The sequence below is a fragment of the Dermochelys coriacea genome, chromosome 1 (genome assembly GCF_009764565.3).
Source record: "Dermochelys coriacea isolate rDerCor1 chromosome 1, rDerCor1.pri.v4, whole genome shotgun sequence".
Taxonomy (NCBI): domain Eukaryota; kingdom Metazoa; phylum Chordata; order Testudines; family Dermochelyidae; genus Dermochelys; species Dermochelys coriacea.
Window position 1 is genome coordinate 134301256 of NC_050068.2, and position 26308 is coordinate 134327563.

The 26308-nt window shown below is 39.5% G+C and overlaps 1 protein-coding gene and 1 long non-coding RNA gene across 7 annotated transcripts in view; both read left to right on the forward strand.

The window, feature by feature from the left end:
- Positions 1–26308, forward strand: part of FRMPD4 (FERM and PDZ domain containing 4) — a 435982-nt gene that overhangs the window by 396867 nt on the left and 12807 nt on the right. For all 6 annotated transcript variants that reach the window (XM_043502671.1, XM_038382491.2, XM_043502497.1 and 3 more), the window contains 6 exons: positions 8729–8833; positions 14872–14979; positions 17634–17765; positions 20990–21109; positions 21755–21891; positions 22864–22990. In XM_043502671.1, coding sequence (XP_043358606.1) covers positions 8729–8833; positions 14872–14979; positions 17634–17765; positions 20990–21109; positions 21755–21891; positions 22864–22990 — 729 coding nt within the window. The remainder of the gene's footprint in view (positions 1–8728; positions 8834–14871; positions 14980–17633; positions 17766–20989; positions 21110–21754; positions 21892–22863; positions 22991–26308) is intronic.
- On the forward strand, positions 25387–26298 carry LOC122457680. Its single transcript, XR_006277349.1, has 3 exons — positions 25387–25816; positions 25907–25914; positions 26287–26298. It is a non-coding gene; the product is annotated as an uncharacterized LOC122457680 (long non-coding RNA).

Consider the following 26308-nt stretch of genomic DNA (forward strand, 5'->3'; position numbering starts at 1 on the left):
CTCACTAGAATTTGACTTCCAATTTCTAAAGGATGCCTTTTTTTCTCTAACCACCTCTTTTACTCTGCTGTTTAGCCATGATGACGTTCTTTTGGTCGTCTTACTGTTTTTATTTATATATTTATTTGGAGTATACATTTAGTTTGAACCTCTATTATGGTGTCTTTAAATAGTCTCCATGCAATTTGCAGGAATTTCACCTTTGTGACTGTTCCTTTTAATTTCTGTTTAATGAACTCTCTCATTTTTGTATAGTTCCTCTTTTTGAAGTTAAATGCTACTGTGGTAGGTTTCTTTGGCACTTTTCCCCTACAACGATGTTAAATTTAATTACATTATGGTTGCTATTACTGAGTGGTTCAGCTATATTCACCAGATCCTGAGTGCCACTTAGGACTAAATCAAGAATTCCCTCTCCTTTAGTCAGAAAAATGGAAGAGTGCCTCAAGCTTATTCTCTCTGATCCTCTCTTTCCAACACATTTTATCTCATCTTTTGCCCTTCCAGCTCTCATTTTCCACCCTCTTCTGCTCTTCGTTCTCCTTTCCCTCCTAAAGTTACCCTCCACCAGTTCTCTCTTTATTCCTCCTCACATGCTCTTCTTTCCATCTGGTGGCTGGATCTGGATTGGCTGATGATACTTTCAGTCACAGGACCTAACAGTCCTTCCTGCAAAAGCTGCTCTGTAGAGCTGAGTGTAGTGCAGCACCCCCCACTCCTCACAGACACACACTGTTTCCTTTAAAAAGAAAAGGAGGACTTGTGGCACCTTAGAGTCTAACAAATTTATTTGGGCATAAGCTTTTGTGAGCTACAGCTCACTTCATCGGATGCATGCAGTGGAAAATGCATCCGATGAAGTGAGCTGTAGCTCATGAAAGCTTATGCCCAAATAAATTTGTTAGTCTCTAAGGTGCCACAAGGACTCCTTGTCTTGTTGTGTATACAGACTAACACGGCTGCTACTCTGAAACCTGTTTCCTTTATGCCTCTCAGCTGTTGAATAAGAAATAGAGGCCACTTCCACATGAGACATAACCAGCAAGAGTAAGGGGAGTAGCAGATACCTGAAGGTATAACTGCACAGAAGCTCAGCACAGCAGTAGTATAGCTATGGAGATAAATAGGCCAGATAGGAGGCCAGGTGATATGCCCCAGCATTCCACTAAATCTGGAACAAATCCTTGGTTTCAGTAGAATCATCTGGGACCATCTCAGTAAACTAGAATGTCTGATGATTTAGCGCATCATCATTGTTTACTATAGAATGAACCAATTGATTTTTCCATGATGCTTTCATTAAAATAAGTATTGGCAATTCTTCACCTTGGAGGCATGTACTGTGTATGTGCATGACCAATAACTGCAGTAAAAATAGCAAAATATAATTGGTTGGCTTTGATACACAACATTGTTTTAAAAATCCTAAACAGTTAACAAATGCCAGGAATAGAATAGCTACATCAACATTGAAATTCATGTGTCAAAAATTTTACAGTTACTGTACATTGAAAATAATCCATCAGTGCACTGTGGTTGTTACATATTGTGCAGTAAAATATCTGACTTTTCAGTTTGGGGTGTTTTCATTATTTTATTACTTACACATGCATTGCTACTGTTCTGACATGCTGTTGCAAACTAGTTGAGATGTCTGAGTGAACAGCTTCATGGCTTTGTATTGATATATTTAATTTGCCTATGTACATTACTTACTATTCATCATAATATGTTTATTTCTCCTCCTGTTCATGTATTTTATGTACTTGCTAAATTTTGTCTCATGACCTGAGGGACAGAGACAAACCAAAACATCAACGAATTTTATTGGACTAAAACATCAACACATTCTTCTTATATGAATACAGTTTTCCCTATTTTGTGCCCAGCATGGAATATGTTTCATTTCATAGTAAACAACAGGTCAGTTATAGGCAGTAAGCATTGGCAAACCTAAAATTGAGGTTGGATGTATACAGATACATATATTCTTTTAAACGACCTTATTTTCCAAGCATATGAATGTGGATACTGATTTGACATGCATTTTGGGCATTTGGAAAGTGACTTTCCTTCCCTTTTCTATTAGTCTGATACTGGTGTTTTGTGTAGGGTTTTTACCTGCTACCTTATTCTGAGCTGCTAAATGTCCCTTTTCCTGAGCATCAGTAAAGCTATATTGTGCATCAGCCCTGCTTCTGAGAGGAGTCTGAGCAGGGCTTGTGCAAAACGGTAGAAACAGTTTTACTTCTCAGAATTTCACAGAAACTGTGATTTGACTGCAAAAAATGTGCTAAATTGTGAAAATTTCCATATTCACAGCAAAAACTATTTAACTTAAAACTGAGCCCACTAACAAAAGTTGACCTAATTTTAGCATAAGTTATCAAAAATTGGATCTAATTTTGAAAAGTTAACATAATGAGAAGAATAATGAGACAAGGTATGTGAGGTAATATCTTTTATTGGACCAACTTCTGCTGGTGAAAGAGACAAGCTTTGGCACTTACACAGAGTTCTTCTAAGGTTTGGGAAAGGTACATGCACCCCCCCTTGTCTCTAATATCTTGGGATCAATATGCTATAACAACATTGCAAACAAGAATAATAAAAGTTCAGTAGAATAGTTCTTACTCTGCAACAGTGACATCTAAGTCATTGATGCTGCAAAGAGGTCCACACATGTAGAGAGCCCCACTGAGGCTTATGAGACCGAGGGTTTATGATTGTGGATTCCTGTGCAGGATCAGGGCTGTAAGATTGTAAATGTCAAATATATGGCTAGCCATGGGAAGCAAAGGAGGTATTCAGTCTTTATCCTTATATCCCCTCCAAACAAACCTCCAAGGGTGTATTACTCCATCTTTGTTCAAAGACCAAACTAACTGAGATACCACATAAGAGCTCTGAGTGTGCTATCTGTTGGCTGACTGGACTATTAATGAAGTTGTCCATGAGAATAAAACCTTAGACCATAGGGAGAAGGGCATTTTTATTTCATTGTCCATACACAAGTAAACATGATACAAGATCAAAGATAAATCTGAACTCTTAACAGAAATAACTGTTGTTGGCATTATTTAGGTTGTGCTAGTATTTAGTTTGTATTTACATATTCTGATTCCTCCATGGAAATGGATCCTCACATTTGCAAAAATAGTTCTAATTAGGATGCTTTTATCACAGACAGTGCAAATATCTCACAATGACAGACACATTGCGTCAGTGTAAATACCTCCTGCTTGAGGTCATTAACTGAGAATAATGTCTTCCATTTGGCTAAAAGATGGCGCATCAGAAACAAATGAACTTGCCACTCTGTGATTCATTAATCACTGGTATGCTCAGGCTACAAATATGAAGACATTAAAATGGAAATCACCTACTGCATATCCCTTCTATTTTCTCACTGGTCTTCTTTTGTTAGACATAGGAATTATGAAAGTTAATAAAAACTGTTTTTCTTTTCTGAATTATTTCATCAGCTTTTAGAATGAAAATACCAAGAGCCAGGTTGATGTGGACATGAAAATAATGAGACACATATGCTATAGTATGCCAAAATGCAGAGACCACACCATTTTTAAAATTCTTAACCAGCTGGGACGATTCCCTCCAAATACTTGGGAGGGCTGTTCCAGTGCAAATTTTCACTGGTTACAAATGGGCCTGGCTTCTATAAATCTGAGGGCAAGTCTGAGGACAAAGGCCACTCTACGCCCTCAGGCCTGTCCAGGGTCCCTGGCTGGAAGCCAGAGGCCCAGCCCCTCTCCCTTCCTCCACACAGGATATAGGAGAAATGGGAACTCCATGCTGTGCGGGACACAGAGACATGTCCTCTTATCATGCAGTGGTACACTCAGGGCCTCTGCCCAAGCAACCCATTGTGTTACAAGGACTTCATTTTGGAACCATTTAAACCCAGAAATAGCTCTGGTATCCAGCAAAGTTATGACAATATAATGTAAACCCCCCACCAAACAAGATTTCTGAGATGCTGAAGAGAAGGTGAGAAAACCCACACAGCAATTTTGCCAGTATTGTCATATGGCAAAAATTCCTTCCAATCTCCAGACAAAACTTGTCGATCAGCTTAATCCCCGGCATCATACGAGTTCTAGCTCTAGGGGGGTGTCTCCTGCTCTTGGTGCAGTCTTTCTTGGGGTTCCAGCTTTCTCCTAACTGATCCCCTTCAATTTGCCTACAGTTAGACCATTCCATAAACTCTGAACCCAAATTGAGCCTCTCCACCTTTCAACTTCAGAGCTTGCCGCCTTCTTTTGTTTCCTTGTTTGTTTCTTAGAGGCAGCCTGACGTGGTGCTGTGGTCCCTTTGCTATCCTAGGCCTCCCTGCCTCCCTCGCCCTCTGTTCTCCTTCCTTTATAGCTGGGCTTGTTTTCTTTATTGCCAGCCTGATTGCCTGTAAGCAGGGAAGACTCTCCCCTCCCTTCTGCCTTTCTCAGTATGGGGTTTGTAAACCTTGTTTGTATGGGTAAGGGCAGGGCTGGACCAGAGCCAATTTGGTGATTTACCAGCATTAAGAGCAAGCAGAAACTATCCCTTTTCTCCTGCCTTGTCAGGTGAGAGCCAATCAGCCAGCCCCCTCATGGGTCTGCTTTCCACTGGCACCAGAAGTAGGAAGATCAGGCTCCATTACTTGGATACCATGTGGGATAGCACCCTGCACACACTGGAGAAGGGAAGGAATGAGAAGGAAACATCACCCTTTCTCTCTCCCGTACACACCCACACACTGCAGGGAGGGTGAGGGGAAGTAGAAGGAGTATGTGTAGCGCTGCCCCAGCCACTTCTTCTGGGGGATATGCCCCTCACCCCCTCCTGGAGGAAGGAAAGTGTCCCCATTGCCTCCAGATATGTCAAAGTCACACCCTGGCTAGTGAGGAGAGCATTGTCAGAGTGGCCTCAACCCATACACTACAATTGACCAGACAATTTCCAAGGCAATTTTTGAACATTTGGGCCTAAATCTCTGAGAGACAAGGTCGTCTTCTGCTCAGTGCCCCTGAAAACACTGAACAGATACGCATATACATCCTTCTGGTCATTCACGTAGCGTCTGATATCAAGTGACTGTGTTGTGTTGGGTCTCTCTAACAAAAAATTGTCAGGAGACTGATAGAGGACTAACGCAGTTACATTTGGGCGGTGGGGAAGAATCGCTCTCCTGTGAGAGAGGTAACAAGTTTTATTTCCATGTTTGCCTTGAATTCTCTAGCATGGGGTGATGATTAGACCAGAATGAATTTAAATAGTGGGTTGCACTTTAGATTAGCCCATTTCATTAGCACTTCTTAACTTGTACAGTATTTTCAGTTATCTGGGGATCCTGAGATGAAACCTGACCTTCATTCTAGTTCCCTCTCAAGCTCTCTTGAGAGTATCAAAAGAAACTAAATGGGACCAGTGCACCATTCTTTCTCCCTCTGACAAAAGTGTATTTCAACAAAACTGAATTACTACAGAGAGTCACACAGCAGCAATGCTCCTTTTGCCAAGCCCTGAAGTGTGTCCATTAGAAGATCAGGTTTCAGAGTAGCAGCCGTGTTAGTCTGTATTCGCAAAAAGAAAAGGAGTACTTGTGGCACCTTAGAGACTAACAAATTTATTAGAGCATAAGCTTTCGTGAGCTACAGCTCACTTCATCGGATGCATTTGGTGGATCAGTTCACAACGAGAGAGCCAATGGCCTTTTCCCTAAAGCATGTCAGAGGAAGGTTACAGCTCTGGATATTTTATTGTTCACTGGGAACTCATGTGGCTTCTGAAATTTTACTTTCTGTTTTGTTTTTGTTTTTTGTTTCCTTGCATAAATTCTTGCTGTGACCAATAGATTTTGACAGCAGGTATAGGCAAACAAACCCTAGCAAAATAACATCCTGCTATCCCCAAACTGTCCTCTTCCTGAATCAAACTGTATTCAGGCATGGATCTTTACTTCCTCAAGAGATACCTGGTTCAGGATCCCGGACCTCCCATCCCAAACTTTACAGTACCCAGACTCCTCTCTACATTACTGCTGTCTATGTTTTGCCCCTCTCACTGCATGTGTGCATCTTGGATTATTTTCCCCAGGAGAATTAGCTTGCATTTTTCTAATCTGATTCTCATTTTGTTGTTTTCTCGGTTAATGTTTCTAATCTTTTCAGATCTTTCTGTATTATTTAACAGTCCTCACTGGTTTTTGCAATTAGTCTTACCTGGGAATTTCCTGTCATATAACATTTCTAATATGCAGTATAACGTCACAGCTGTCAGAGAAAGGGCAGATAAGCATGATCCTTGAATGTGAGGAAGGGAGAAGCTTGTGTTTCCTTGCTCAAGTTTGGATTCAGGGAACTGGGAGGACGCTAGGTTTACTAATAGAATACAGAGCCTTTCTCTCCTAGTGCACCCCGTTTGTGTTTGGTAGTATCTGTAATTGCTGCAGTTATTGCCACCTAATGGCTATTCAGTAGTCTGTGTGAAATGAGTTTCTGATGTCAGTCTAGTTTCTAGAAGCCAGGTGTCTACATCACCAAAAATATTTTTTTAATCAATCTTAACAAAGGCCAAGGACTGGAAGGACATGGAGGCTGAACCAACTCCATGGTTGCTATTCCCAGGCAATGTTCAAAGCATAGTGACAGGGAATGTTTAAATTATATATTACTGTGCTTTGTGGATAATGGAGAATTTATTCCAGCATTATCAATCCATTCATGCACTAAATTCTCTCTCTTACACACACACACACACACACCCAACCGTTTGGGTACTGGAATTCTAGAGAGCTAATGAAATAACTCTTCAATGACATGGGGTAGGATTTTCAAATATTCTCACCACTGGCCTACCTCAACTGTTGAAGTCAGTGGGTGAAATATGAGGCCCATTGAAGTCAATGGCACAACTCCTTTTAACTTCAACAGGGCCAGGATTTCAGCCAGTGACCTCGGGGGTGGAGGGGAGGGAGAGGAGGGCAGAGTCAGACCGAAGCTGATTGCTTTTGCAAATCTCCCCTAGGAGCCCTAAGCATATTACTGATCTCAAATTAACACATCTTTCCTACTGCTGCTACAAGTAGAAATCTTTTCTTTTTGTTTGAGCAGAAGTAATTTGTTAAAAATAGGCCAAATCATCCAGTCATGACTCAGCCAAAACTCCCAATATTCAATGAGAATTTTTCTTGATTAATGACTGAACATTTGGCCTTGTGTGAATTTGGTGGGGAGTGCAATGGACAAAAGTAGACTGGAGGATTCCTGAATTAGGGTCAGTGATGAATTATCTATAATTTTGTACCAGTTTCCAAAAATGGGAGAATGAGGGAAATATCTCTATTATTTTTTATAAACACCACGTGCACTTCAGTATATCTATGTTATATCCTGCCAAAGGACGCTGTAAGGGAGAAACCAGAAAGAAATGAAATAATGGCAAAAGTAAGGTACTATTTTAGAGAATGCCAAGGGTCCTTGGGGAAAGGAAGGTATTAATTGGGGAATACCCCTTGCCTTGCTCCACCTAGGCTGGAAAAGTTTATTCTTCCCAGGCCAAACCTAGGATCAAAGGAGATACTAATATCTTAAAGATGCTGGTTTAGCGAAAAAAGGGGGCTGCCCAGTGATGACAGAAATGCCAGGAGAGACAGAGAGGGAGAGACAGGCAGCATGCTGCAGCATGCTTCTCACAATCCAGAAATGGAGGTAACTGGGCTGAATGTAATTTACCAAAGTTCACAAGGAAAGACTAAGGTTTAACTAAGGGGAAATAAACATATAGGCCTTTATTGTTTACTCTGCATTCTGTGTACCTTTGGGTGAATAAATAATACTTTGGTTTGAAGAAGATTTTCTAAGTTACTTGAATCAGTTTCAGTGACAGGTTCCCAGAGGAAAAATTGCAGGTGCCAAACACAGTTGGGCCTGTTGTATTAACACTGTTGGGAAACGGGGGGCTGCTACCCAGAGATCCAGTCTAGGAGTGGTAGGACCACATGGTTCCATCCTAAAGAAGAGTGCAGGTAGCAAAACCTGTCCCCAGAGGGGGGTATGCTTAAGAGGGACTAAAAGGGGTCTAAAGCACTGCATGCTTTGGAACCATGACAGTGGTGGCAGGTATGTTAGAAATGGAGTCTTGTTAGTTTCTGATGCATCACTACCAAGTGTTCCATATAGAGTATGTGGAATAGAGGGCAAGTCTGCGTGTTCTTTACCGTGGTGCTGGTCTGTAAGTGGAAATAAAGTCATATAATGATGTTACAGGGATTGCAAAACTTTCAGAGACTGTGAGTGTGTGTGTGTGTGTGTGTGTGTGTGTGTGTGTGTGTGTGTGAACATTAAACAGTGCAAAAGTTTTCCATTTGGTGTTAGAATAAAAGGTCACTGACTGGTCACGGCTCACTCATGCAAACAAGCATGGTTGACAGCAATCAATGAAAAAGCCCCATGAGAAGTTCCCAGTGACTGTGTGAGCACTTCATATTAGTCCAGTCTGATCGCTGAATAAGGTGCAACCTTTCACTGCATGTGTCTGTATCTACTTAATTTTTCTATACCTCCAGGAATACTATGATTTTCTTTAATTATTCAATTAACAATGCACAGAGCATATTGTCATATACTTGGGGTACTTGACATATCAGAAAATGGAGAGTATATGTCACTGACGCAAGAAGGATAGGTTATGCTTTCAGAATTATATGAAATGTTTTGTTTATTTCTTCCAGTCTCCTAAATCAGCATTTATCAGTGCTGCAAAAAAGGCAAGATTGAAGTCCAACCCGGTCAAAGTGCGCTTCTCCGAAGAGGTCATTATCAATGGCCAGATTTCAGTGAGTACCTCAAGTCATTTTAACTTGAAGAAGGAACAAGACCATTTCAGTCAAAGGCACTCTATAAAGTTCTAAAGGGAGAAAAATGTACAGTAAGTACAACCTTGGTACTGTTGTAGAAAATATAGTAGAGGTTTTGGAGAGGAACATTTTAAAATATCTAAATAAATTAAAGCCCATTAATTAGACCCAGAGCAATACAAAATCTTAAGTCTTTTGTAAATATAAAATTTAAAATTCCAGGAGGATTACAATTCATGTGGCTCATATCTTAATTTAGCATAGGATTTGTTTTTCTTCTGTAGAGTTGTTGGGTTTTTTGTTGTTGTTTTAAAGGAAATTTTGTAACTGGAAAACCTGTAAACTCACGTGAAACAGTATGTCAGGAAAACAGATTAACACTAACTTAAATTGAATTTTGAAGAGGTCTTTATCTACTTTAAGTTGTTCTTTCCCTAACCTGTCCCCAGGCAAAGGCAGGCCTCCTTCCAAAGGCACAGCTTTTTAAAGAAGAACTCCTGGCTTGCTTGCTTGTTTTATAAATTGCCAGAAGATGGTGATCCATTTATGTCTTCTTCTGAGTTCTTTGTTTACATAGAGAAAACTCGTAATTTTCATGTTGTTAATCAGCAATTTCACTTTGAAAAACCAATAATCGCCTTCTGTTTTGCCCCCCATGAATGAATCAAATTTCCTTTTAACATTACATCCCCTTCCCAGACTGAAAAGGAGTACTTGTGGCACCTTAGAGACTAACAAATTTATTAGAGCATAAGCTCTCGTGAGCTACAGCTCATTTCATCGGATGCATTTGGTGGAAAAAACAGAGGAGAGATTTATATACACACACACAGAGAACATGAAACAATGGGTTTATCATACACACTGTAAAGAGAGTGATCACTTAAGATAAGCCATCACCAACAGCAGGGGGGGGAAAGGAGGAAAACCTTTCATGGTGACAAGCAGGTAGGCTAATTCCAGCAGTTAACAAGAATATCAGAAAGAAAAGGAGTACTTGTGGCACCTTAGAGACTAACAAATTTATTAGAGCATAAGCTTTCGTGAGCTACAGCTCACTTCATCGGATGCATTTGGTGGAAAAAACAGAGGAGAGATTTATATACACACACACAGAGAACATGAAACAATGGGTTTATCATACACACTGGAAGGAGAGTAATCACTTACTCTCCTTACAGTGTGTATGATAAACCCATTGTTTCATGTTCTCTGTGTGTGTGTATATAAATCTCTCCTCTGTTTTTTCCACCAAATGCATCCGATGAAGTGAGCTGTAGCTCACGAAAGCTTATGCTCTAATAAATTTGTTAGTCTCTAAGGTGCCACAAGTACTCCTTTTCTTTTTGCGAATACAGACTAACACGGCTGCTACTCTGAAACCTAAGAATATCAGAGGAACAGTGGGGGGTGGGGTGGGAGGGAGAAATACCATGGGGAAATAGTTTTACTTTGTGTAATGACTCATCCATTCCCAGTCTCTATTCAAGCCTAAGTTAATTGTATCCAGTTTGCAAATTAATTCCAATTCAGCAGTCTCTCGTTGGAGTCTGTTTTTGAAGCTTTTTTGTTGAAGTATAGCCACTCTTAGGTCTGTGATCGAGTGACCAGAGAGATTGAAGTGTTCTCCAACTGGTTTTTGAATGTTATAATTCTTGACGTCTGATTTGTGTCCATTCATTCTTTTACGTAGAGACTGTCCAGTTTGGCCAATGTACATGGCAGAGGGGCATTGCTGGCACATGATGGCATATATCACATTGGTAGATGGGCAGGTGAACGAGCCTCTGATAGTGTGGCTGATGTGATTAGGCCCTATGATGGTATCCCCTGAATAGATATGTGGACAGAGTTGGCAACGGGCTTTGTTGCAAGGATAGGTTCCTGGGTTAGTGGTTCTGTTGTGTGGTGTGTGGTTGCTGGTGAGTATTTGCTTCAGATTGGGGGGCTGTCTGTAAGCAAGGACTGGTCTGTCTCCCAAGATCTGAGAGAGCGATGGCTCGTCCTTCAGGATAGGTTGTAGATCCTTGATGATGCGTTGGAGAGGTTTTAGTTGGGGGCTGAAGGTGATGGCTAGTGGCGTTCTGTTGTTTTCTTTGTTGGGCCTGTCCTGTAGTAGGTGACTTCTGGGTACTCTTCTGGCTCTGTCAATCTGTTTCTTCACTTCAGCAGGTGGGTATTGTAGTTGTAGGAATGCATGATAGAGATCTTGTAGGTGTTTGTCTCTGTCTGAGGGGTTGGAGCATATGCGGTTATATCGTAGCGCTTGGCTGTAGACAATGGATCGAGTGGTATGATCTGGATGAAAGCTAGAGGCATGTAGGTAGGAATAGCAGTCATTAGGTTTCCGATATAGGGTGGTGTTTATGTGACCATCGCTTATTAGCACCGTAGTGTCCAGGAAGTGGATCTCTTGTGTGGACTGGTCCAGGCTGAGGTTGATGGTGGGATGGAAATTGTTGAAATCATGGTGGAATTCCTCAAGAGCTTCTTTTCCATGGGTCCAGATGATGAAGATGTCATCAATGTAGCGCAAGTAGAGTAGGGGCATTAGGGGACGAGAGCTGAGGAAGCGTTGTTCTAAGTCAGCCATAAAAATGTTGGCATACTGTGGGGCCATGCGGGTACCCATCGCAGTGCCGCTGATTTGAAGGTATACATTGTCACCAAATGTGAAATAGTTATGGGTCAGGACAAAGTCACAAAGTTCTACCACCAGGTTAGCCGTGACAGTATCGGGGATACTGTTCCTGACGGCTTGTAGTCCATCTTTGTGTGGAATGTTGGTGTAGAGGGCTTCTACATCCATAGTGGCTAGGATGGTGTTTTTAGGAAGATCACCAATGGACTGTAGTTTCCTCAGGAAATCGGTGGTGTCTCGAAGATAGCTGGGAGTGCTGGTAACGAAGGGCCTGAGGAGGGAGTCTACATAGCCAGACAATCCTGCTGTCAGGGTGCCAATGCCTGAGATGATGGGGCGTCCAGGATTTCCAGGTTTATGGATCTTGGGTAGCAGATAGAATACCCCAGGTCGGGGCTCCAGGGGTGTGTCTGTGCGGATTTGTTCTTGTGCTTTTTCAGGGAGTTTCTTGAGCAAATGCTGTAGTTTCTTTTGGTAACTCTCAGTGGGATCAGAGGGTAATGGCTTGTAGAAAGTGGTGTTGGAGAGCTGCCTAGTAGCCTCTTGTTCATACTCCGACCTATTCATGATGACGACAGCACCTCCTTTGTCAGCCTTTTTGATTATGATGTCAGAGTTGTTTCTGAGGCTGTGGATGGCACTGTGTTCTGCATGGCTGAGGCGATGCTGCTTTTCCACAATTTCAGCTCGTGCACGTCGGCGGAAGCAGTCTATGTAGAAATCCAGGCTGCTGTTTCGACCTTCAGGAGGAGTCCACCCAGAATCCTTCTTTTTGTAGTGTTGGCAGGAAGGTCTCTGTGGGTTAATATGTTGGTCAGAGGTGTGTTGGAAATATTCCTTGAGTCTGAGACGTCGAAAATAGGATTCTAGGTCACCACAGAACTGTATCATGTTCGTGGGGGTGGAGGGGCAAAAGGAGAGGCCCCGAGATAGGACAGATTCTTCCGCTGGGCTAAGAGTATAGTTGGATAGATTAACAATATTGCTGGGTGGGTTACGGGAACCATTGTTGTGGCCCCTTGTGGCATATAGTAGTTTAGATAGCTTAGTGTCCTTTTTCTTTTGTAGAGAATCAAAGTGTGTTCTGTAAATGGCTTGTCTAGTTTTTGTAAAGTCCAGCCACGAGGAAGTTTGTGTGGAAGGTTGGTTCTTTATGAGAGTATCCAGTTTTGAGAGCTCATTCTTAATCTTTCCCTGTTTGCTGTAGAGGATGTTGATCAGGTGGTTCCGCAGTTTCCTTGAGAGTGTTCTCCCTCCCACCCCACCCCCCACTGTTCCTCTGATATTCTTGTTAACTGCTGGAATTAGCCTACCTGCTTGTCACCATGAAAGGTTTTCCTCCTTTTCCCCCCCTGCTGTTGGCGATGGCTTATCTTAAGTGATCACTCTCCTTACAGTGTGTATGATAAACCCATTGTTTCATGTTCTCTGTGTGTGTGTATATAAATCTCTCCTCTGTTTTTTCCACCAAATGCATCCGATGAAGTGAGCTGTAGCTCACGAAAGCTTATGCTCTAATAAATTTGTTAGTCTCTAAGGTGCCACAAGTACTCCTTTTCTTTTTGCGAATACAGACTAACACGGCTGCTACTCTGAAACCTTCCCAGACTGTCACAATAGAAACTAGCAATATACATTATTGTTTGTGAATGATAATATTTGCACTTCATTGCCAGCAACACATTGATGAGATTCCACAGCATTTCTGATGCTACCATAGTAGGGATGCTGTAATATAATCCATAGATTAAAAGTATGGTAAATTAGCGTTCTGCAGTCAAAGAGAAATTTCTGTTTTTCATTTTTAATTTTAAAACTTTATTTATCTGTTTCAGTTTTAAGATTTAAATTGCACAGGATACAATAAACAGGAAAATAATATATTCACCGAGAGTCATAGCAGTAACATGTAACATCAACTTTTACTCACACAGTTCAAGTAAACAAGGCCAGATTCTTAAAAAACAAACAAAAAAAACCCCCTGTATTCTTTTTAATGCATCTGGCCTTCTAGTTTCTAAAAAAAAAAATTTTAACTTATCTGAGGAAATGTTATTTTAAACAATGGCTTCAAAGTGTTTAGGTTTCTGAATTGGCTTCAGGTGTCAGGAATGTGTGCCACTTACTGGTGAAAAATGACTTTGGAGGAGCCTGTGCCAAAAACCCACATCCAAACAGCCCTAAAATATTGGTGAATAGAGCTGGGCAAAATGTTTCAGTTGAATAGTAAATTTGCCAAAAAATGCAGTTTAAGGGCAACTGAAACTTTTCACCCGTTCATTAATAGTTTTGGCCAAATAAATAATGAGGGGGAAAGATTTTGAAGTTGAAAAGGTTCAATTCCACATTTTCTAAATTAACCATTTTGACATTTAGTTTTGATTTAGTTTTGGTTTTGAATCAACATTTTCTAAACAAAATGTCATTTTAAATTGACATTTTGAAATTAAATATTGTTTTGATTTGACTTGACTTGACTTTCATTTCAAAAATATTGTTTGAAAATTTTTGAATATTTTTTCAATCAACCCAAATGAAATGTTTTCATTTCAGTGAGGAAGAAATTAAACAATTCAGTTCCAGTTTGAAATTAGCCATTTTTTTCTGAACCAAAAAATAATTAATTCACTCAATTCTAGTTCAGAATTCAGAGCTGTATTCATATCCTGCTGTTTGGCACCAGCCCTCACTGCTACACATTGCAGAAAAGAGTATTGACCAATTCTATCCCTGATGCATCTTAAGGGATGTCCATGAAGGTACACCGGGTATGAATTTATGAGTTTAATTTGACATCATGAGAGGTTAGCCTGTTATACAATGTAACTTTACAGTGATGTGATAAATAGTTCCCAAACTATTTTCTAACTGCATCTGCATACATCACATGTTCTTGCAGAACATTATTGTAGAAAACAAAGCAGTGGTGCAAAAGGACAGTTAAAACAGGTAAATTTCCAGGAATTTTGTGCTGCATTCTTATCACTTAAAAACAAACAACTGAATCATTTCCACATGAAAATACAGATTTCTGCTGTAAATGAGGACAGAACTTTCATTATGGTAGTCATTTATTTGTAATCAGATTTATCAATTACAGATGGAAAAGCTAATGCTAGCACCATAATTGCAGCACTGTGGTCATGCAGTCTAACAACTGGTGGGTCTGTCACATGCAGCTATACTAGCTATACTGCATATCACTGGAGTCTCCGGCGGTGAGGCATTGCTAATTCTGCTTTGGGTTTGATCCAACATACCCATTTTCAGACGTTACCAGCCTTCCCTGCTGTATGCTGTTCTTCCCTATAGAATAAAATTTAGGTTCTTCTTGTTACATGTGAAGTGTAATCTAATTCACTAATCGTTTTAACAGGAAACTGTTAAGGACAATTCACTTCTCTTCATGCCAAATGTACTGAAGGTATATCTTGAAAATGGGCAGACCAAATCCTTCCGTTTTGACTGCAGTACTTCAATAAAGGTAGGCTAATCTACCAAACCTCATAATGTACAGTGCCAATGATGCCATTAAAATATTCTTCAAAGCCTTTGTAATAGAAAAACAAAAACTCCAATAAGCTCAGAATTTGAGCCTGAGCCTAGATCATTGTATTGTTCATGGCTGGCTTCACAGATGTGAGTAGTAAAGAAGTACTAAGATTCTGCTCTGGTTTTCTGCCAATAAAAGCATAATGTGTCAATGAAGCAAAAATAGGAGTGATAATTTTAATGTGACTGCAGCTTAATTAAATTTGCATGGACTTTGCTAAGGTTTGATATTCTGCCAAATGCCAGCATGATTTGTCAGCTAAGTCAGAAGGTAAAAAGATTAAGATGTTGGTTGCTAATAGAATATCATCTAGCCTGTAATCTAGTGAAATCAGGACAGGATAATGACAATAAATTGTTCATGTCAGTGTATTGTCTCCTTTTCTTCAACATATTTCATAGAGAGGGTAAATCACAAGGTGAAGTTGTGACATACAGTTAATGCAAGTAGGGAGTAGAACCTGTTCTGTTCAGTTCAAGGTAGTTTCTTATACTGCACTCATCACCGTAATATCTGAGTACCTTCCAATAGTGCATTAAGAAACATGACTAACAGCTGTCATGTGTTTGTTCCTGCATGTGTGCAGTGGAGTGTTTTGTTTGGTGATGTCATACACACACACATTGCTTTGTGTTTATGATCGAGAAAGCAAGTTCAAAGAAATGCACTTTGCAGTTATAGTGGAAGGGATGAGGTTTGTGATGGTCCTTAGTTCCTCTGGGAGTTCCTTCCAAAGCTTAGGACCAGTGCCCAAGAAAGCTCTGTCAGGATGACTTCTCTCTGTGAAAGTCACACGTGAGTTTTCAAGGTACTATGGTGATGAGGATCATATAAGTAGATAAAGAGTGACTTGAGGGATTTCTTCTTTTCCACTTCAGCACTTGATGTTTTCTATCACAACGGTTTATTCAAAAGTTTCCCATTTTATTCTATCAATATGATTTTCATAGTGATTATTTCATGATGTTCAATCAGTTTGACCTGGATTTTGTTCAGCTGCTGTGGTAAGGACAGATTTTTACTGAAATGAAGGCAGGGAAATTTTGATTAGTTGATTGTAAGGTACTGGGAACTGGGAGAGAAGATTGGCTAGGAATTAATACAAGGTGCTATACAGATTAAAGAGAAAAATGTTGGCTGGTTTTATTCGGAAAAAGCAATTAGTAAACAGCACATGTCAATGTCATATTACTTTTCTTTAGCAAACATCTCTCTTCAAATTACTGTTATATTGTTTGTGTTTGAGCACAAATTAGAAGTGTCAATAAGAGTAGATTGAATGGGTAGCTTTAAATTCCCTCAACACAATAATAGTAACTTACACTATTGTACTAGCTTGCAACTGATTAATTATGTGGTTTATTTTTTAAGGTTTATAGACTCCTGTCCAATCGCCAACACACACACTCACGCCACTCTTGCACTAATTTGTTACACTTCCATTAAAAGTGATTAATTGATCTATTAATCTACCTAATCAACTTTTGGCCTAATTTCTGTTAAAGTACTTGGATTGTTATTCATCAGATGATCTCTTTAGTAAATCCTATCCATCTGGACCCTAATGTATATCTAACAATCATTGGGACGGATGTAAATGCTTTAATAATTTCACCAGTATGTCATGAATCTGCATTTCAATGTTGATTTTATTTTGTATTCCTCTCTGTCACTGCGCTTACTAAAATAACAATAATTGCTGAATGATGTTAATGATCTCGATATGCTTTATAGATCAACATAGAAAGTAAAGTGATAATTAGGGATAGTTGAACAGGTTCGGGTGAAATAAAGGTTGGATTTAGTCAATTTAATACTTAATTGTAATTTTAGAAACAATTACACTTGAAATGATCACCCTTATTTTAAGATTTATATCACTGTGAAAGAGTTTTGCTATAATCCCCACCTGCCTCGCTTTTATAATGAAAATAAAAGCCCAACTTTGGAGGTGCTGCCTAGGAGACATGTCATTATTCTTGACTTTATTTTGATCATTTTTAAATATGTAAATATGCCTCTACAATGCAGGGGTGTTAATGTCTCTTAACAAGAGATTTCACTGCACATTTTTTAAAAAAACCTTCACTATAGGAACAAATCTATTCAGATTCATTGAAATCTGTGGGAATTATGTTCAATCTCACCCTGTGATTTTGTGGTTCCCACTTTGAAATGCTGGAGAGGTTTATGTTCTCTCTTTTGAAGGGAGATATTGTCTCTTTTTAGGGTGAATCTAAGGTGTGAACATAATTTACACATTCAATTGCCACAAAAGACCATCCATCACAGTAATTTTATATACAACAAACATTTTTCATGCCCAATTTTAAAAATCCAGTCCCAAAAGTGTGGAGTTTAACTCAGAGAAGCCTAAACTTAAAGGATCTTATTCTGCACTTGTTTCTATCTTGTATTGTTTACAGCTGTGCAAAGTGAGAGTAAAACACAACCAATCTGATTTAGAGTATTTAACTTCCACTTTATACTTGTGTAAATGACTAGACAATCTGCAAAGCAATGGAAAATCAGGCCCCAAGCCTTTCTTGATTTTAATCACATTTTATAAATCCTCTCTTAATTAGGATGTCATCTTAACACTCCAAGAAAAGCTTTCCATCAAGTGTATTGAACACTTTTCATTGATGCTGGAGCAGAGGATTGAAGGAGCTGGAACCAAACTTCTCTTGCTACATGAACAGGAGACTCTAGCTCAGGTTTGTGTAATAATACATACAAGTAGATATGAATGATATTAGATAATCTGTAAATTATCTGTTCCTCCAATTACTTATGTGAATTAATTAAGATGCACTGAATGAAACACTACCAGCAGCTACATATGATTATTGGTGATGATAAAAAGAAAAGGAGTACTTGTGGCACCTTAGAGACTAACAAGATGTGGGGACCTGCATGAAAACCTCCTAAGCTTACTTTTACCAGCTTAGGTTAAAACTTCCCCAAGGTACAAACTATTTTACCTTTTGCCCTTGGACTTTCGCTGCCACCACCAAACATCTAACACCGGTTAATGGGAACGAGTCCGTTTGGAAACGTCTTTCCCCCCAAAATCATCCCAAATCTTACACCCCCTTTCCTGGGGAAGGTTTGATAAAAATCCTCACCAATTTGCAAAGGTGACCACAGACCCAAACCCTTGGATCTTAAGAACAATGAAAAAGCAATCAGGTTCTTAAAAGAAGAATTTTAATTGAAGAAAAAGTAAAAGAGTCACCTCTATAAAATCAGGATGGTAAATATCTTACAGGGTAATCAGATTCAAAACATAGAGAATCCCTCTAAGCAAAACCTTAAGTTACAAAAAGACACAAAAACAGGAATATACATTCCATTCAGCACAGCTTATTTTCTCAGCCATTTAAAGAAATCAGAATCTAACGCATATCTATCTAGATTACTTACTAAGTTCTAAGACTCCATTCCTGTTCTGTCCCCGGCAGAAGCATCACACAGACAGAGAGAGAGGCTTTGCTTCTCCCGGAGTGTCAGTTTGTCTATTATCTAGACATCATATTTTGATGCTTTGGTAGCTCATTATAAAAGGATATGAAACTTCATAAGTTATCATATTTATGGTAGAAAATATGCATCAAATCCTTTTTCATATCATATATAGAAGTACTCATAAATGTCATTGAACAGATAAAAAGTTCTATTGCAACAGGCCAGAGAACTTTATTCAGTTTATCAAAACTCGTTGAAATGCTTATGATTTAGTCTTTTGCATCCTGACTGGTTACCAAGATATTTCTGTGTAAGTTGAAGTTGTCTTCCTTCTGGTCATGTTTCACCTATTTTAGCAAAACTTTCTAAAAAAGCTTAGGGGTCCTATGGAAAAACAATTACAACTCTCAAGGGCCCTGTGACCATGTAGTTAAAGAATGTATTATAATGCATATGCACAAAGAGGCCTGTGCAACCTTAAATCTGGTATTTCCTAACTTTGGAGTGCTTGATTATGCAACCTGAACTTTTAACATAATTTTGTTTGTGTCGTTTATACAAAGAGTGTGGGATTTTCAAAAGCACTCAGTGCTGGCCTCACTCTGCTCCCTCTTTGAAGTCAATGGTAAAGCTTCCACTGAAATCAATAGGAGCAGAGTTAGGCCAACTCAGGGGGCTTAAGAAATCCCATCCAGAGCTTTTATGTATACACTCACATGCTACACCTAGGTATTTGGGAACAGAGATACAGAGAAAGTGCAGGACAAGCTAAAGTTTGGAGGGTTTTTTTAAGCAAATTACAATATATTACAAAGATTGCTAGAGCAAGACAGTTATCCTGTCCTCCTCCATCAGAGGAGTGAAGTTTTGGAATAGCCTTCCAAGGGAAGCAGTGGGGGCAAAAGATCTATCTGGCTTTAAGATTCTACTCGATAAGTTTATGGAGGAGATGGTATGATGGGATAATGTGATTTTGGTAATTAATTGATCTTTAAATATTCAGGGTAAATCGGCCTAATCCCCTGAGATGGGATATTAGATGGATGGGATCTGAGTTACCCAGGAAAGAATTTTCTGTAATATCTGGCTGGTGAATCTTGCCCATATGCTCAGGGTTTAGCTGATTGCCATATTTGGGGTCGGGAAGGAATTTTCTTCCAGGGCAGATTGGAGAGGCCCTGGAGGTTTTTCGCCTTCCTCTGTAGCATGGGGCACGGGTCACTTGAGGGAGGCTTCTCTGCTCCTTGAAGTCTTTAAACCACGATTTGAGGACTTCAATAGCTTAGACATAGGTGAGGTTTTTCGTAGGAGTGGGTGGGTGAGATTCTGTGTCCTGTGTTGTGCAGGAGGTCGGACTAGATGATCAGAATGATCCCTTCTGACCTTAGTATCTATGAATCTATGAATTCCTTAAAAGATTTTAATGCTCAGCAAAGCTTCCCTCAATCAATTAATGGAATAATATGATTATAAATTGTTAATATATAATGTTACATTTATAAATAATATAAAATGCTAACTTTTTATCCAGATTTGGTAGAATTAAAGGAACTACATTTATTATGCATTATTCTATGGCTTTCTTCATTGGAGTTCCTACTTCAATTTACCATCACACACTTGCTACTGACAATATTTTATTGTAGCAGAAGTGGAAAATGACCATTTCATCTGATTGTCCCACAGCTTACTTGGTAGTTCGACTTTATGCTACCATGTAAATATGATCAGCTTGCTGTTACTTTTTTAATAAGTTTTACATTGCCTGTCAAGCACAGAAGTTTATTTCTTGAAGTGGTGGATAACTCTATTGTTATCATGTAGTCTTTGGAGAAATCTCTTGGTCTAGAATCACATAGCTAAAAAAGTCCTTAATAGTGATTGGATCAAATCCCTTTTACAAATAAGGGGGAGAGGGGCTCCCCTGGAATCGTCACCCATTGTTTTACTTTCTCAAAAAATTTTCAATAAGATTTTTTTGCAAATCCCTGCCAACAAATATTCTGTAAATGAGAAAAAAACATACAAACAAAACCTATTTAATCTATTACTTTGCAAAGATCAAATACTTGGAAATCATACAGTGAAAGTCTCTTAAAGTGAAGTCACTTTTTTCATGGAACAACTTCACTGTCAGTGGAGAATAACTATAGCCAACAGTTCAATTTTCACATTTCACTGGAAGAATCTGCTTCCACTGTTTTTGAATTTAGATGTGTTTGGGCAGTTCATGTCCTGATAAATCTTCAGCTGCTCCTGGTCCCACAAACATACATATTTAAAGACGGACAAAGTTCAATTTTAATTTTGCCAAACCTAATGAGGAGCTTGATCCAATGCCCATTGTTAAGTCAATGGAAGTCTCTCTATTGACTTAGGTGGGCTGTGGATAAGGTTTAAGGTGTCTAAAACTAAGAACAGCATTCAAAATCCAGTGTTTCAAAGTGCTAATAAGATGATTGCACTCTTCTAGGTGACCCAGAGACCAAGCGCCCATAAGATGAGATGTTTGTTCAGAATCAGCTTTGTCCCAAAGGATCCAATTGACCTTTTAAGAAGAGATCCAGTTGCTTTTGAATATCTCTATGTACAGGTAAGTGAAAACATACCCTGTCTTAGTATAAGCTAAGAAAACATGTAGATGTCAACTTTGAATGTACTTTTTCATTTGTGCTTTCACAGATAAAAATGGGATGGTTCTGATTTTTAAATATTTTGGTTATGTGACCTAAACCCACCACATTCAGAGAGATGTGCAGGTATTTATTTTCCAGCAAAATCCCTAGCCCCTCCAAGTCCTCACAAAAATACCTCTTATATGCTAATTCTATGGCATCCTTCCAAAGAGTATTCAGCTCTAGAAGGCTTAAGGAAGTCAGCCGGCAGCACTTTTCACCGATCATTTCTTGTCCTGTAATGTCATTCATAGAAAATCTCTTGGAGGATGAGAAAGATGGTGCACACACAGTGGGGATGCAGGCAGAACATGGTTGTATCAAAATCCACACGCCATTTGCTTTTTGGCAGCTACCTGGATTCTTCTGAGGCATCCACACCTTCATGAATACCCAGCACATCTGAGAAACATAGCTTACTGTCAGTGTAATGCCACCTTTCAGTGTGGGGTTAATCCATAATGCAGCCATCTTTAAAATCAATCCATAAAAGCTTGTTTATGCTTTGCTTTTTAAGTCAAAGATATTTGAACTTGATGCTACCTCTCCTGGTTCTTTGGCAGAGCTGCAATGATGTGGTTCAGGAGAGGTTTGGACCTGAGCTGAAATATGATATTGCTCTGCGGCTTGCTGCATTACAAATGTACATTGCAACTGTGACCACCAGACAAACTCAGAAAATCTCCCTCAAATATATTGAGTAAGTATAGCATATAGAGCATTCCTCAAAAACAAAGGTTAGATGGTGTTTGTAGGTTTTTTGCATGTTAGTCAATTGGTCTGTCTGTCTGCATATCCTGATTTTAGGTTTGTGTGCTTTCAGTGCACTTTTAATGCTCATATTGCACTTGTCCATCTATTGACTAAACCATGCTTAGCAACATGGCCTCTACCTGAAACACCAGCTTTAAACCTCTGTTCCTCTGAGATTGCCACGGACCCCGGAGTGCTGAGCTGAGAGCCTCATGTGATCCCTATGGCTAATTTGGAAGTGATTCCGCTTCACTTTTGAGGGAGCAACATTTACAGCTCTCCCCATCTGGAAGGATGGTCAGCACAACACAAGGCCCCTGAGGGGGAGGTGCAGTTGCCAACTATGAACTGATTAATCCTTGACTGTTGCAACAGTGTCTCCAAATATACAGGTTGTGTACCACATGCTGAGCTAAATTGCCTTCTCAGTTACCGTGGTGCAACCTTTGGCCCACTGTGCTCATAGTGGGGTGTAATATGAAATATAGGTCTAAAAAACCCTAATAAAGAACAAATAAAACAGAGCAAGTAAACCCTTGCCATTGTGCCTTAAGAAATGTTCCTTACAGAAAATGTAGAATTGTATCACGGTTTATGTATATATTCCTGCATCTGTTCATAAGCTGGAGGTGAGGAACTAAAGATTAAAAATGAGAGGAATCTCTGAGTCTCTGAAAACAGCTTGGAAAATCCCTGGGATAGGAAGAGCTTCACACCGCAAATGTTAAAGCATCTTATATGTCTATGAAACAGTATGTATTCTGAGTACAGAAAATAATCTGTTACAGCACAACTGGCGCCTTCATCAACTCTGCCTGTGCTTTCAGGCATTCATTTACTCAGCATCATAGCCACCATCTAGTCTTAGATAAATAATCAACACAGGAATGTAAACTTAAAGATATGCCTTTTATTGCAGAAAAGAATGGGGATTAGAGACTTTTCTTCCATCTGCTGTGCTGCAAAGCATGAAAGAAAAGAACATAAAGAAAGCACTTTCACACCTTGTCAAAGCAAATCAAAACCTAGTTCCTCCGGGTAAAAAGGTATTTGCATCTTAATGGAAAATATATTTTAAAGACCAGAGAGGACTGCATGCACGGGAAATGTTTAAAATTAGTTCTTTGGAGAAATACCTAGCCAGCATATTTTCAAAGATGGTTAGACTGTATAACTTTCAGTGCCTATTACCACATTTCCAAGAACAATTAAAAATAATTAATTATGCCCCAGCTAAACCATCTCCTCATTTTGAGACTGGTGGAAAATTGATGATTAACCACCAGGGTATGCCCAGGATTTTTAAAATTCATTTAGCACCTGATGTTAATGACAAACCTGTTAGAGAATTACATTTTCTCTGCCTAATGCTCTAAGCTATGTTAACCTGTGAGCCTGGCACAGACATAAGACATTTTCATGGTACTACAGGATGATTTGCTCTGGTGCCGCAGGGTAAAGTGATCACAGTTGGCAAGATGTCACTTGATAAATTATCTCCCTTATTGTAATTGAATCTTCAGTGTTGTTATAATATGCCTAGTCTTGGTATTAAGCCTTTGCTTCAACCGGGAAAACTGTGAGGGAAAATGTCCATGGACATTCGTCTGTGGAAAACATCTATGCCATATATATGCAGCTTTAAGTGCTTTTAGATACAGAGACCCACTGTGAATGGCAGAATACCAACAGCTTGATCCAAAACCTATTGAACTCAACAGAAAGACACCCATTAACTTCAGTGGGCTTCAGCTCAGGACCCAAGAGACGAACAAAAATCTGTGTTTATTTTAGTACTGCTAAATGTTAGAGGTTAACTAATTGCCAAATTTCTAACTTAACAAACCAATGTGTACGCTTTACGTAGCTGCAACAAAAGCTGAAATGGTGTCAGCTGTATGTATTTTATCCTAGTAGTTCAGGTATGTTTGAATCCATCCCTGCTGCTGGATTCCCAGCTGGCAATAGTGGCCCACAATAGCTTACACTATCTTCAGTTAGGACAGAGATTACAATGAAGCGTCCCTGATGCACCCCTTGTCAAAATTATCTATACTTTTTGTTACCTTCAGGTTGGGCTGCTATCATGCTGCTGAGGGCTGCTCTTGAAATACATAGTGCAGCTCCCTGCATGTTTAGCAGGACAGGCCAATGTGAAAACAACCCTGGTGCTCTGTAGTGGCTACCAGTCCACTCTGAGAGTAAATCCAGGAAGTGGTTATCGTCTATAAATTTGATTTCCTTCAATGATTAGGACACTGCCTATCTCAGAGGTTTGTCTCCTTTTCACAGCCATTGTGTTCCACTTGACTACTCTAGCTATCTGTCTCCAGGGCTGAATGCCTACTGAGGGATAGGACAAGACTTTTTCAGTAGAAGGCTGACCACTAAAGCCTAAATCTGGAGACTTTTAGGATGCAATGTATGATAAATGTATTTATTCAAATTTTCATAATATGGGCATGTGGTACACCGGTGGGCAGGGTGGAGTGGTAAAATCATAGAAATATAGGGCTGGAAGGGACCTCAAGTAGTCATCAAGTCCAGCCCCCGTGCCGAGGCAGGACCCTGTAAACCTAGACCATCCTTGGCAGGTGTTTGTTCAACCTGTTTTTAAAAACCTCAATGATGGGGATTCCGTAGCTTCCTTTGGAAGTCTATTCGAGAACTTAACTACCCTTATGGTTAGAAAGCTTTTCCTAATATCTAACATAAATCTCCCTTACTGCAGATTAAGCCCATTACTTCTTGTCCCACCTTCAGTGGACATGGAGAATAATTGATCGTTGTCCTCTTTGTAGTAGCCCTTAACATATTTGAAGACTTCTTATCAGGTCCTCCCTTAGTCTTCTTTTCTCAAGACTAATCATGCCAAGTTTTTTTAACCTTACATCATATGTCAGATTTTCTAAACCTTTTTTTCATTTTTGTTGCTCTCCTCTGGACTCTCTGCAATCTGTCCACATCTTTCCTAAAGTGTGGGCCCCAGAAATGGACACAGTACTCCACCTGAAGCCTCACTAGTACTGAGTAGAGCAGGACAATTACCTCCCATGTCTTAGATACAACACTCCTGTGAATTCACCTTGCAATGATATAAGCCTTTTTTGAAGCTACCTCACATTGATTCATATTCAATTTTTGATTCACTACAACTGCCAGATCCTTTTCAGCAGTACTACTGCCCAATCAATTATTTCCCATTTTGTAATTGTGTGTTTGATTTTTCCTTCCCAAGTGAAGTACTTTGCACTTACCTTTATTGAATTTCATCTTGTTGAATTCAGACCAATTCTCCAATTTGTGAAGGTTGTTTTGAGTTCTAATCCTGCCCCCAAAAGTGCTTGCAACCCTCCCAGCTTGGTGTTATCTGCAATTTTTATAAGCATACTCTCCAATCCATTATCCAAATCATTCATGAAAATATTGAATAGTACCAGACCCAGGACTGACTCCTGCAGAACCCCACTAGATATGTCCCCCTGGTTTGACAGTGTACCATTGATAATTATTTGCAGAGTGTGGTCTTTCAGCAAGTTGTCCACCTTATACTAATTTAATGTAGACCACACTTCCTTAGTTTGCTTATAAGAATATCATGTGGGACTATGCCAAAGCCTTACTAAAATCAAGATATATCATAACTATTGTTTCCTCATATCCACTAGGCAATAACCCTGTCAAGGAAGGAAATTAGTTTGGTTAGGTTTGTTTTGACAAATCCCTGCTGGTATTCCTTATAACCCTATTATCCTCCAGGTGCTTACAAATTGATTGTTTAATAATTTGTTCCAGTACCTTTCCAGGTATCCAAGTTAGGCTGATAGGGCTATAATTCTCTTATTCCTCTTTGTTCCCCTTTTTAAAGATAGGTTTGGCCTTCTCCAGTCTTCTGGGACCTCACTCATTCTCCAGGAGTTCTCAAATATAATTGCTGATGGTTCCAAGATTGCTTCACATAGTTCCTTAAGTATCCTGGGATGAATTTCATCCCTGCTGTCTTGAATACATCTAACTTATCTAAATATTCTTTAACCTGTTCTTTATTTTGGCTTGCATTCTTTCCTCCTATGTTGTTAATATTGTGTGGTCACCATTAATCTTTTGTGAAAACGGAAGCAAAATCAGCATTAAACACCTCCGTTTTCTTGATGTCATCAGATATTAGCTCTCCTTCCCCACTAAGTAGAGGAACTACACTTTCCTCGTCTTTCTCTTGCTCCTAATGAATTTAAAGAACCTCATCTTATGGCCTTTTAGGTCCCTTCCTAGGTATTTTGTGCCTTAGCCTTTCTGATTTTATTCTGACATGCTTGTGCTATTCTTTTGTACTCCTGCTTAGCAATTTGTCCATGTGTCCACTT